Raw genomic sequence first — 12,805 nt, forward strand, 5'->3', positions numbered from 1 at the left:
AACGAGCGGACAAGAGGAAACCGTCGACATGTGGAGGGGCGCGAGAAATGACCCTGCCCGCTGCCAATGGCATGCAACTCTGCAACGGAAGTACAATCATGGGCGCCGATGACCACCGCAGCCTGGGCGCCCTGGACCTTCAAATCACCATTATCACAAAGCACGATAAGAGTCGCGACTATATTCATTACGACACACGTAATCGACAAGTAACAAAGAGACATCGATAAAAAAGAAACATCGATTTAGTGGTCAAGTACCGACACATCGACAAATATTCCCCCTTTCCCCAGTATGAAACAAACTGCGACATCCCTGCGCACGACACTCAAATCTCTCACCGCGGCACTGCAACGCCGTCTCAAAGTTCCCAGACGAGATCATCGTCCATTGCTCCCGAGGGAGGCTCCTGCGCAGTGCCCAACTGCCCATCCTCCCTGCCACAGGTTAGACCGGGCGAGGCACCAACCGCGGTCGGCCCCGCTGCGAAGTCGACCCTGCTCCGGGTCAGGTTCGGTCGTCGGCCACCATTCCGGCGGAATCTGCCAGGCCTCCCAGGTCAGGTGAAGTCACCGTCGACCACCTCAGTGATATCCTCACTCCTCAACCCTAGATCAGGTCATCTCAGGTCAGGTCAGCGGCACTCGTCGCGTTCGTCGACCTGCATCGAGTGCAGCTGACAGAGCACCTTGGCCGCCACCTTGCGTCCCTGTCCCTCCCGGACATCCATCAGCCGAACCACCATGTCCGGAGAGAACGACGAGGGCGACAGACAGAGCAGGTGCCAGATCTGAAAACACGGGGGGTGAGCGGTCACACGACAGAACAATCACAGAGTAAAGATGGAAACAGAGAGCCAGTTTTGAAAACACATGACAGGGCGCGGTCACATGGCTGCAATTACAGAATAGCGACATCAGAGCACTGCGAAACTCACAGAAAGTAAGTTCAGATGACAATAAAAAAACATAACTCTCTAAGAACAGGAAACGCCTGTTTAGATATATTAACATCCCCTCTGCATTGTCAAGGGCCCTCAATGATACCGTGGATACTCCCCTAACATTTCCCCGATCACCCAGTCCCCGCGGTTAGCCACCTACCGCGGAGAGAGTGAGCGATCCGAGCAGGACGTGCATCCGCGGTCCGCCGCGACGCGCCGCCTCTGTGATGTATTGGACTGAGAAGTGCGTCCATACTGTCATCTGCCGACGAGAGAGGATGAAGGTCAGACCAGGGGAGGAATATCAGTGACTAACGAGGGATGAGTTGACAGTCAAAAGGGGAACAACGTATGATCGCCTGCAGCTGCTCTGCTGGCGCAGAGCAGCTGACTGGATAAGAAACTACCGCACTCGCACTGTCCAGATAAGAATGTAATACATCGACACATAATAGAAGTACGGAAGAAACAACAGCGAACGGAAAAGTTACAGCGGACTATCCACTACATAGCAGTCGTCGCCTCCATCCTCACGCACCACTATTCCCTTCCTACGTCCTCTCCACCACGCCGCACGCACCCTGCTATCATAGGCGACCGCGGCGATCTGTGCGGCGATGAGTCGGACGGCGCGGGCCACGGCCGGCACCGCCGCCTCGGCCGCCGGCGCCAGCGGCCGCTCGTACTCGTCGGCCGAGATGAGGTCGGGGGTGGGCGGCGTGGCCGGCGCCGGCTGCATCAGCAGCTGGAACCGCAGTCGCTGGTACTCGGGCGACACGCCGGTCACAGGCTCCGGGCCGTCGGCGGCCAGCAGGAGAACTGTGACAGTCATGCGGGCCAGACACGCCAGCTTGGGCTCCGAGGCGGCCGCGTGGCTGAGGGCGGGGAGAAAGGTCGCAGTTAGGCGTAAAGCGAGGAGACTGCGATTTTAGTTATGCTGGAAGATAATGGTACACTGTCATTTAACGGTCAGCGACAGGCCACCGGTCGGTACTCACCCGTGTCCGTTACCGAAGAAGTCGACCAGCACGTGCGAGGCGAGTGCCAGCGCGCACAGCGGCAGGTCCAGGTGGAACACCGCCAGGGCCATCTCCTCCGCACGCTGCCGCTCGCGCTCGAATGGGAAGTCCAGCACCATCTGTGGGACAGAGGGGATCTCAGTGAACAGGAGATGGTATGGTGATGACAGACAGAAGAGACAGAAGAGCTCACGATCAGTGAGCTCGGAATCCCACAACTGTGACCCCGGCTACCTAGAGTGATTTATGAATCATTGCTGACAAACATATTACCACCGATACCAGACAGCGTGAAAAAGTGAATTTCACTTCACAAATAAAAATTCCAACCAATGAACCAAAGCGGGGTTCGGTACAATGAAGGCGACACCTCATAATAAAGACCGGAGCCCAGCCTTCTGTGAATTAATTTATTTATCCGTTGTCCAGCGAGCAGCTCTGTCCCTATCCTCTCTTCCACCGTTTCTTTCACATCCACAGTTGTCCCTCATCCTCCCCTCCGCATATATCTAAGCCTCGACTCTAATTACGTCTGTCCTAGCTTCGAATCTCCCCTCTACACCGCTAGGATCCCCTCCTCTCGCCACTCACGCTGACAGTGGAGCTGACGAACCAGGCGGCGCCGCCGCGCGCCAGAAGCCGCCGGAACTCGGTAATGTCACTGTCCGACAGCGAGCCCGCCGACACCACAGAGTCCCAGAGCTGGCGAAGTTGCACTAAGAGGGCGGCCGGCTCCTCACCGCCGGACTGGATACTGTGGGAGGGCAGGTCACAGGTTAGATCACAGGTCACAGGTCACAGCTGCACCAGGAGGGCGGCCGACTCCTCACCGCCAGACTGGATACTGCATAACTGAGGTCACAGCTCAGGTCACAGTCTCAAGTCACAAGCCAGGGCAAAGGTGCACTAACATAATGAAAGACACGCCATCAATGGCTGTCTTCGAGGCAGCACACTAGCTGAATATCCAAATTATTTCCCTGAACTCTTGATCACATAAAGCACACAATTCTGCCCCTCCTACACATCAACCCCTCTCCCCCTCCACGATCTCTTACCGCACTGCACCGTCTCGTGGCAGGAAGTCATCCAGCACGTGGTGCATGATGCTCTGGGCCAGGGCGAGCCTCTCGTGGGCCTGGTCGCCGGTGGGCAGGCAGTCGGCAGGCACCGGCGCAAGGTACATGTTCACCAGCACCCGCGCCTTCTGGGCCAGACGCTCGTCGGAGCTCTGAGAATGAGAGGGAGAATCAGAACACAGCTGGGATGAGCAACAGCTGGGTCAGAACAAGGAGGTAGACTTACAAAAAAAAAAAATATTAAGCCAGGGAGAAGGAAGGTTGGTGGAGTATTTGGTTCGTTGACTATCCGCTCGCTAAGCAGATAAGACCGCCGTGAGATGGCCGATGGATGGCGAAATCACACAATTATTGGAATGAATACCGGCACCGTCTAGCAAATAAGTGACTCAAGTGTAAAGCAAGTGAGGTACGAAACCCCGCATCCCTGAAAGTGTGTCGGTACTCAGACACACCAGCCGATATAAAACAGCTAACCACCAAACCGGCCAGCAGCGGGGGCCGGCCCTCACCTGAAGAACCGACTTGAGAAAGACGACCACGCAGACGGAGAGGCAGGCCCACTGCCGGTTCATGTTGTCGACCACCGTCTGAACCTGCTCCTGAGAGACCTGTCCGTCCGACCAGGCCAGCAGCAGCCAGTAGATGAAGGCGGGGACCGAGAGACAGACCTCGTCCCAACGGACAGCGCTGAGGACACGTAAACGCATTCAGTCAGTTAGTCAGACACAGCGCTGAGAGGGACAGAGACAATCAAACTCAAAGCCAGATAGTACAGTGCCTCGTCCCAGCAGACAGCGCTGAGAGGGACACAGAGACAATCAGACTCAAAGCCAGACACAGAGTCAGACGCAATGAAGTACCTCGTCCCAGCAAATCCCTAACCAATCCGAAACTGATCAATAAATCAGTTAATATATCATCGAAACTCTCAAACAGCCGACTCACCTGGCCAGCAAATCATATCATACGCAACTATCCCGACCACCTACCCATACTCCATCCACACCCCGCGAGCCTGCCCGCTCCACGTCGTCCACATCTGGCTCACCTGACGAGCAGGTTGGCTCCGGGTGTCATCAGCTGCTCGTACAGCTGAGTGAAGCGGGACGGCTCGCCGAGCTCCGTCAGGCTCAGCACGCTGCGTCCGTCGGCAGGCCGGTAGAACAGACGAATCCACCGCTGGATGAATGGCTCTGTGCCCGTGTCGGGGCACGTCAGAGAGCCGGCCGGTGGCAGCGCCTGGGGGCGCGACAGGGCACATGTTAGATGGGAGATATCGCCGGAGGCATTAGTGGTTAGGTCAGCACGCAGCGAAGCGCATGGGGCCTGGACAGCTCGCGGGTCAGAGAGCCGAATATGAAAGAGACATTACTGTAAACATTGTCAGCATACGATTGAAATTTGAAGCAACATGAGTGAGCTCTGTAAATATAAGTCCAACGTTTGTCCAAGGCTACAGGACCACAGGAAACAGAACTACAAGAAACAGAACTACTGGGAAACAGAGCTACAGGGAAACAGAACTACATGAAACAGAACTACATGAAACAGAACTACATGAAACAGAACTACAGGAAACAGGACTACAGGAAACAGAACTATACGAAACAGAACTACAGAAAACAGAACTAAAGGAAACAGAGCTACAGGAAACCTAACTACACGAAACGGCAGTCAAATGTGTGCAGACTCGCATCATCCTGTGGTAGACGTACCTCCAGGCCGTAGTTTTTGACGGTAGTCATGACGATGAGGAAAGTGACCTCGAAGAGGATCGCCTGGTTCTTGATGGACGGCGACTCGGCCGATGACGACGTCCGCAGGCTGTTCAGCATGATGAGATGCTGCGAAAACATAGCATGGGTGTGATAGAGGAACGATAGCGACCGTACTAGATGGGTGTCCAGTGATCTCGGACCTATCTCGATCCCGGTCCATAAAACGAGCCTAGATCACGCCGAGTAAGCACGCACAACACAGTCATGCAGCAGCTTACACCATGATGGGATGTAAACGCAAGTTTACATTTTCATATAGGTCATGCCACTTCCAAGTTTGAGCTAAATTAAACCAGAAGTGTGACAGACGCAATTTCAAAAGAAAATAAAGAACACCGCTGCACCATTCCCGGGATCCATGACCGCACTGTTGACGTCCTCACCTTCATCAGCTGCTGGACCTTGCCGATGCCGACGGCTGCGCCGATGACCAGATGCTGGGACGGCCCGAGCATGTGGAAGAGCACGGTGGTGATCTTGGAGATGCCAGCCTCCTGCTGCTGCACCTCCATCGTGTTCAGGATGCTCTTGACGGTCGGATCGGCGCGGAGGATGCTGCCGGGGCTGTCACCGGGACAGTCCTGGGAGAGGGTGGACTGGAGCTGGCGCAGACGGGACGCACGGCTCACCGATACCCTGTGGACAGGATACGCTCATGTCACTGAGCACGACAGTCATAACGTAGAATCACGTCATGAGCATGGGCAATGGGCCTGGTAATCTGTCATTGTCACCGGACAGTATTGATGATAGGGCCGAAAAAGTCAAAACCATCGTGTCACTGCCCGACGTCCCCGAGAATACATCCGAACTCCGAAAGCTCAAAAGCAGACAGCCGACGCAAAGCCATCACAGTTTTACACACTCAGTAACAAACATTTGGAATCTCAGGGGTATCTGCACCGTTTTCAAGTACTCCCTGCAGTTGCCAGTTCTCACCTGAGTTTCATGATGCTCTGCAGGTCCTCCTCGGTGATGACCTCCGCCTTCAGCATCTCTCGCAGCAGCAGCTCCAGAGTGTCCTGGCCGGCGTGTCCGTCCCGGTTGTAGAGCAGCTCCACGAGGTCCAGCTGACCACCGGCCGACACCAGACGGTGGAACGCGGCGGCCAGGGCCGCGGAAGGTGCTCCGGAGCCTGTCGGAGAATGAGGCGAAATGAGGAAACGCACCCAAGGTCACAGTTCGGGAAATGTTGGGGTCGGGACTGGGAGACAGCAATGAGAAACACTATCATGTAGTAGTCCGCAGATATCGGCTAAAAATAGGTAGTTCGTCCCCGAAAAAAAAAATGAGAACATGGCGACCCGAAATTGCATTACCTGCTGCAAATCACTGACTCGATGACTGTAGCTGAACTTCCGACTTGGTGTCAGTCCACACCAGCACTTACCTGCGAGTCCGTTGTTGAGACAGACCATCAGCTTGGGCAGCCGGTGGTACGTGAACTGGACCCAGTAGCGGCCCATGTCCGTGCCCACCGCCTGGGAGAGACCCTCGCAGCAGGTGCGCACGATGTTGAAGTACAGATCCTCGGCTGATATCCCCTGAGAAACGAGCAAACGAGGCTGGTTAGGTTGGTTTCAGTACGACTACAGTCTACAGCTGCATCTAATTCAATTAAGAAAATGGACAACACTAGCTGAATATAGATTCTCGCGTCCATCACCACCACCATGACAGGTAGGTACCTGAGTTATGACCCATATCAACATTGCCTAATTAACCATCAAGCAGCTTTTGCCACACTCAAGGCTCCAGCAGTCAATCTTCCCCCTGTCCTTCAGCAGTACTGCGGCAGCCACAGAATCCCACCCGGCCCTCTGACCTGCGTCTCCTTCAGCCTGATGAGCCGATCCGCCAGTGCCTGCGGCGGCCGGACCCGGAAGCAGCTCAGCTCCACCTGCACCAGGCAGTGCACGGCGCGGATGATGGGGTGCTCGCGGGCCGGCGCCGGCACCGGCCACAGACCCGACGATGGGTCGTACTCCAGCAGCGAGCTGACGGGCAGACGCGGTCAGATAAGGTCAGGTGGAGGCGGTCAGGCGAATGTGTGGTCAGATGGAGGCGATCAGAATGTGCGGATGGTTTGATGGAGGCGGCAATATGCAGGCTTTCAGAAAAAAAAAACAGATGAGTGCGGCTGCTGGGGAGAACGACCAGCTAGACAGAGACAAGGAAACGGTCGATCCACAGATACCAGGAGTGGATAGAAGAGAAAAGGTGGTCGAATACCGGATACACTCAACGTCTATTTGATTACCAGATAAGCAAGCAGGCATGACAGAAAGACAGCCAGAGCACAGCGCACATGTGTGCCACAAGAAGACGTAATGTGAACGGCACACGAACGGGTCTTGCGACAGTAGTATAACAAGCCAAGCGAGCGTTTATTCCAAAATACACAGGCTGGTAGTACGTGACTTTCTGGTTAATCATTTTCACCGCAGCTGTTTGACGACACTGAGGTGGTCGCTGGTCGGTTCCAGTTCCTGCTCCAGCCGTCCCAGCAGCTTGGTGACGGCCAGCACCTTGCCTGGCAACACACAGCACGGAGTGCCGATTCAATAACATGAGTGAATAAATGAATGAATGAATGAATGAATGAATGAATGAATGAATGAATGAATGAACAAATTGTTAGATAAATGAATGACACAAAGTTATATGCAAAATAAAAGCATGATAAATAAGTGAATGCGCGACCCTAAAAAGGCACGATATACGATGACTGAGTCACGAGAAAAAAAATGCGCCGTACAGAGCTATAAAAAAATGCAGCCTTTTACCACCCATCAACTTCCACCTACCCTGATCCTCGAGCCTGCCGAGGTACAGCAGCGCGGCCAGGAACCTGTTCCTGGCCACCAGCTCGGCGAGCGCGGCCAGCTTCAGATTGAGCGCCTGACGGGCGGGGTCGGCGGCGGCGGCAGGGTCAACGCCAGCCTCCAGCAGGGCAGAGAGCCACTCCACCAGCGAGAGGACCGAGCGAGCCAGGTCCATACACTCCTCCTGCTTACCGCGACACTGCACCTGAGACTGGGGAGAAAAGGTCCTAGTCAGGACACCGGAGCGGGCCATATCTTACCACACTGCGCCTCAACGAAAGGGGACAAAGGGGGTAGGGAGGACTAGGGGCGCTAGTTATAACACAGAACGGGGATCAGGTTATACCACGCTATGGCTGTAACTGGAGGCAACCACGAACACTATGTAACAGCAGCATACTCACACAAGTAATTTGATATAAATATCCACAGCGATACTTCAGTTCAGAGCACTGGAAACATTATCAGAATGAGTTGAATGTGCCTTTGAGCGCTACCGTAGCTCGCATATCGCTGACGTTCGTATATACGTGAGACCGTTTACTGGTAGCTGAAGCTCCATAGAGCTCCTATGAAGTAGCTGAGGCTAGAGCAGCTGTAGCTCGTCCATGCGCTGTAGTTACCTCGACCATGGAGACAATATCCAGACAGGCGGAGAGACAGTGGATCTTTTCGAAGCTGCGGAACCCGGCCACCGCTTCCAGTACCGCCTGATGGGAGATGATCTGCAGACAACAGAACAACTGGATTAGGTTTCACACATAGGATCGACAAACATTGCTTGCATTGAATGATGTGATCATTTTAGGAACAAACAAGCAAAACAGAGAAATGAGCAGCGACGCAACAAAAAAGACCATTCTTTATTCAGTCAAGTCGCATAGTAGGTAGTTCAAAAAACGTACTCCCGAGCAGAGCGAGTGTTTGATGTATTTGAAGATGATTGTCTTCATGGTGGGTCCCACAGTGGAGAGTTGCAGCATCGTCGGAGCCAGATCGTATACGTCACCGCTGACACCACGCGGCAAAATCTGAAACATAATCATCAATTATGATCTGATAAGGCTTCGTCACTTTCAACTAGACATGGTAAATGAATTTCTAACAAGAAAGAAAACAAACTGTGATTAGATACGATAGCAAACGATAATAGAAATTACGCAGAGGAGACTGCGATCATGGATTACGGGATCGTATAAGATCGCCTAGGGATCGTATATGGATTGTATACGATCGTCCAGGGATCGTAAATAGATCTATAAGATCGCCTATATATCCTCTCACACGGTGAGTTACAGCCCATCGGCCTGATGTCGAGCTCAACCCAGAAACGCGTCTCCACCGCCCCGCCACCGAGCAGCGATCGGACCGCTAACGTACCTGTTTGATGGCGATGCCCCAGACCTGTTCATCCCAGCGCTCCCGCCAGGCCCTCAGCAGCAGCGACCGCAGCGAATCCTTCTTCCCCATGGTGACGCCGCAGCCGGGACGTAGAGTCAGCATCCCAGCCTGCAGGCAAATGCAGATTGCAGTGTCAGATAAAATCCGGAGCTTAAGTTGTAAAGTGTTGAGATAGGTTCGCCACAGTAACGTTAGCTTTTCGATGTCCAAATGTTCTAAGCATCTTCTGGACAAATTTTATTCACATTTCTTCATCTTCACAAATATTTGTTTATGAATCCCAGATCCTCACTAGGCACCACCTTGTCCCATGGGAAAATGTAACTAAAAGACCCTGAAAAAGCATTTTGATAGCCCAACTACTGAGTGTGAGACTCTCACCAAGCCCCACAGGACCTCACCCACAGCAAAATACTGTGATATGTCAGGCTGAGATTGAGCCACATCAGATTTCAGCTTTGCTCCTGAACTCACCATAGGCATTTTCCCAAACTGAGGTTTAATGTGGGCTGCCTGGCCCTGATCCACAACCCAATACTGATACTTAGTATTTACACAGTGCTGAGTGCTGATATAAAGTCTAGGGAATAATAATTCAGTCCAATTCAATCCAATGTCAGCCTGCCTTGCCAAGGCAATCCTCAACTTGAACTACTAGCTCTGCAGCACTGGCCACTAAAGAACTAAAGCTGAGATGCTGACTGCTGACAACATTTTATGACTGCATAACAGTGACATATACATTTCCCTATTGGGGGTGCAGGCCCAGGGCTTTATTCTATTCACTTTTGACTTTTGACAACATCAGGTCAATTCTCATGCTGTCAGAAATATTTTTGGTAAATATCAACATAAAACCAGAAATGATAGATGTAGCCCTCATGTTACACAAGCCAGTCACAGATTGACACAAACCACTGGCACGAGCACAGCAGTCTCAGAGCCGATTCCTCGCCTTCACCACATGGCACACCACACAGCACAGCCAGCCTCATACGACACAGGTGACAGATGACGGGTGGCACAGGTCATGTGGCCAGCTGGCCCCAGGGCTGTGCAGTGGTGCACTTAGCACCTCACAGCTCAGCAAGTGGACAAAATGGTGCATATCAAGCGACCCAAAGTCCCCGCTGGTTGCGCAGGTTTAAATAGCCCAAAGCCCCCTGTCAGCAGGCGACAACCTGCTGGATATAAGCTGATGCCGAGACAAAAATAAGCAGCAGTCTGCAGTACAGTAGGTTATTTTTTTATTTTATAGATCTGACACAGTCACGTGCATTCGGTAATTGTACTTCTAAAAACGTTTCCATGACAATAAGTGTTCATTTTAAATGCTCAATGCTTGGTCACGTTTCCCCAACACTTGCATGGCCCAATATGAATAATATTCACTCACCAACAGCCGCCAGATGGAGGTCAAAATGCAATGTATTTACACCACTGAACTCTATAATGATTTACACGCACAATTTCCTACTTGTAAATCTTCTCAGGGTGAGTATTCGACTGGTATGACCCGAACGAACTGCAGTAAGTTGTTGCCTAGCAACATGCAAAATAAAGGCTCGCTGGTCTGTAGTTGCTAGGAAACCCCCGGCTATTTCATAAGCAAAAGCTGCTATTAGTGCCACTGAACACTAGACATTTTGAAGTAGACGCACTCAATTTGGGACGTAATTGACGCAGCTTTTCAGCTGATTCCCTTTCTTCGTCACTGTAGTAGTCAAATCACGTTAATTTTCTAAAATTAGGTTACAAATATTTTTACAATAGTACAATAAATACATATCATTCATATAAAAATGTTTGTCGCTAAACATCCGAAGGAAAACATCAAAATTTAAAGCAAAATGAAGTCCAATAAAAATTTGCCTACGTCAAACTGACGTCAAAGGGCTTCAACTTTTGACGAAATGAAAAATCAAAGAACATAGGGAAAGGCACACCTCGGAATACTTGGCATCTTGTTGCGTTTATCTATCAGTTTCGTCAGTTCGTTGGGAGGTTGAGGGCGTTGCGCCGGGTGCTTGTGGTAATACTTGCGATTGGTAGATTCGTGTGGACGTGATATATGTGAAGTTTCTGAAGGCAGTTTTTGGGCTTGGAACAAGTGTTTTATCGTATAAGCTCCAAGTAGCGTGGCAATCATGGTCAATCGACAGAGAATATTTGTTTGCTCTCTATGGCGGATCGTCCTGCTTGCATTTGCTACCGTCCAGATTGTGCCTTTAGCATTTGCTTCACCACATGGTAAGCCGACCTTTTCATGTGCATCTCATCCGTTAAAAAAGATGTATAAAAAGTGTAAAAGCTGCTATATTGATATGTAAGAGGGTTCCATCTATTACACAGTGCGCTTTGTTCAGACCACCTATGATAGAACTGGGGAATTGGAATGGTTGCAGGTAGTGAAGTGTGAGAATTCAACAACACTTTGTTACCAAAGGTTAGGCATTTTTACATTGACAATTATATTTCTAGCTTTACCACTGGGAATGCTGCCTCTGGATGGTATCAGATCCATTTGTCATAAGCTTAGTGATGTATGATCCATTATTATCACTTGAAATTTGATTAAAAGAGACTTAGCAGCTTTGCTGCTGGCTATGTTCTTGTAGGTACCTTTTGACTTGTTTTAGACATAGATGGTGACAGATGGTCCAATTATCAGTTGCTGTCTGATAACTCAAACTGGTCTTCAGTGTTTAATTGTCATAGTGTGCTTGCTCAGGAAACATCTTACTTATCAAGAGCAGATTAGTGCTTACCTGTACCTACCTTCTTTCTTTCAATGCCCATCTCATGATAGCCCAGCTGATAGACTGTTTGGCTCACTCAAGAAGTGATATTTTTGTGAAATATTCTTGAATATTGTTTGCTTGGCCACTCCTTTTCTGTTTCTTACAGTAGAATTAAGTATTACCCAAGCTTAATTCAAAGTTATCTTTGGAAGCTACCTACTTAATCTGTTCATTTGCAGTCAGTTCTAGAGGACTATTTTCTACCTTCCATCAGCCATTCCATATGAGCCTGCCTGCAAGGCTTTGGGGAAGAGCCACATACTGTGTGAACTCCATCCAGTCTGTGACGCTGTGCGCGACAGCGAGGCGATATTCGTGTCGTGTCGTAACCACGCACCGGTTCCACGCTCACTGTGTCCGCGTCGTGATGCAACCGCTCACCGGCGCTCATTTCTCGAGAGTCTGAGTCAGAGTCAGAGTCGCCGCCGACCGTCACGCATGTCGTGATGCCGCCGAGTCGTAACGACACGTGACGCTCGGCGGGTTCGGCGTAACGTCCGAGCTGCCGGCGGCCAAGCAGCGCTAGGTCGGTGGAGTGCTGCGTTACACCGACTATTGTGAACGGCAGGTTATGCGCGCTGTGCTGCCTTATCGTTGGCTCATTGTAGCTTCAGCTTTGCGATGAGCTGTCAGCTGGGCTATGGTTAGATTGCTTCTCTCGTGATCCTGTCTCTAGACCCGTCTTCTCCGCCTTCAGTTGTGTCGTGTGTACTGTATATTCCTGTAATCGGGACTGTCTCTTATCGTGTCGTCCATCCCCGAAATGGGAGCATCAGCACCTCACACCTCGAAGGTCGCCCTCCCCCTCCCCCATCTCGCCGCTACCGTCCAGTTCGCGGCCACTGCCGGCGCGGTCAGCAGGTCGCTCTTCTCTCGCCGGCGGACCCTGCTCTGTCTGACGAGCTGACCTTGACAGGGAGCCACCAGTAATGTATAGACATCCATAATGCATCGAC

At 51.5% G+C, this 12,805-nt stretch overlaps 2 protein-coding genes across 3 annotated transcripts in view; one reads left to right on the forward strand and one right to left on the reverse strand.

The window, feature by feature from the left end:
- Positions 1 to 166: 166 nt before the first annotated feature.
- Positions 167 to 10,681, reverse strand: LOC122385298 (mediator of RNA polymerase II transcription subunit 24-like). Its single transcript, XM_043373452.1, has 19 exons — positions 10,445 to 10,681; positions 9,028 to 9,155; positions 8,553 to 8,678; positions 8,271 to 8,372; positions 7,630 to 7,858; positions 7,265 to 7,355; positions 6,648 to 6,819; positions 6,213 to 6,366; positions 5,762 to 5,957; positions 5,206 to 5,458; positions 4,760 to 4,888; positions 4,093 to 4,283; positions 3,554 to 3,731; positions 3,021 to 3,193; positions 2,554 to 2,716; positions 1,942 to 2,081; positions 1,524 to 1,818; positions 1,104 to 1,205; positions 167 to 790 (listed from the first exon to the last, which is right to left on the reverse strand). The coding sequence occupies exons 2-19, from the start codon at positions 9,148 to 9,150 to the stop codon at positions 635 to 637; spliced, it is 2,973 nt and encodes a 990-aa protein (XP_043229387.1). The 5' UTR covers positions 9,151 to 9,155; positions 10,445 to 10,681; the 3' UTR covers positions 167 to 634.
- A 46-nt stretch (positions 10,682 to 10,727) lies between these two features.
- LOC122385302 (plexin domain-containing protein 2-like) overlaps positions 10,728 to 12,805 on the forward strand; it is a 36,289-nt gene continuing 34,211 nt past the window's right edge. The window contains exon 1 of one of the 2 annotated variants that reach the window (XM_043373470.1): positions 10,728 to 11,298. In XM_043373470.1, coding sequence (XP_043229405.1) covers positions 11,196 to 11,298 — 103 coding nt within the window. In that variant the 5' untranslated portion in view covers positions 10,728 to 11,195. The remainder of the gene's footprint in view (positions 11,299 to 12,805) is intronic. The other variant, XM_043373469.1, reaches the window with a different exon arrangement.

Source organism: Amphibalanus amphitrite, unplaced genomic scaffold (genome assembly GCF_019059575.1).
Source record: "Amphibalanus amphitrite isolate SeventyFive unplaced genomic scaffold, NRLGWU_Aamphi_draft 000214F_arrow, whole genome shotgun sequence".
NCBI lineage: Eukaryota > Metazoa > Arthropoda > Thecostraca > Balanomorpha > Balanidae > Amphibalanus > Amphibalanus amphitrite.

Bases quoted from the DNA above. Each gene is read 5' to 3' on its own strand.
- LOC122385298 (XM_043373452.1), bottom strand. From the start codon at position 9,150: ATGCTGACTCTACGTCCCGGCTGCGGCGTCACCATGGGGAAGAAGGAT. The intron at 8,373-8,552 runs GTACGTTTTTTG...TGTTGTCTGCAG, and splicing joins AACACTCGCTCTGCTCGGGA to ATCATCTCCCATCAGGCGGT. The intron at 3,194-3,553 runs GTGAGGGCCGGC...TCTCATTCTCAG, and splicing joins TTCTCAAGTCGGTTCTTCAG to AGCTCCGACGAGCGTCTGGC.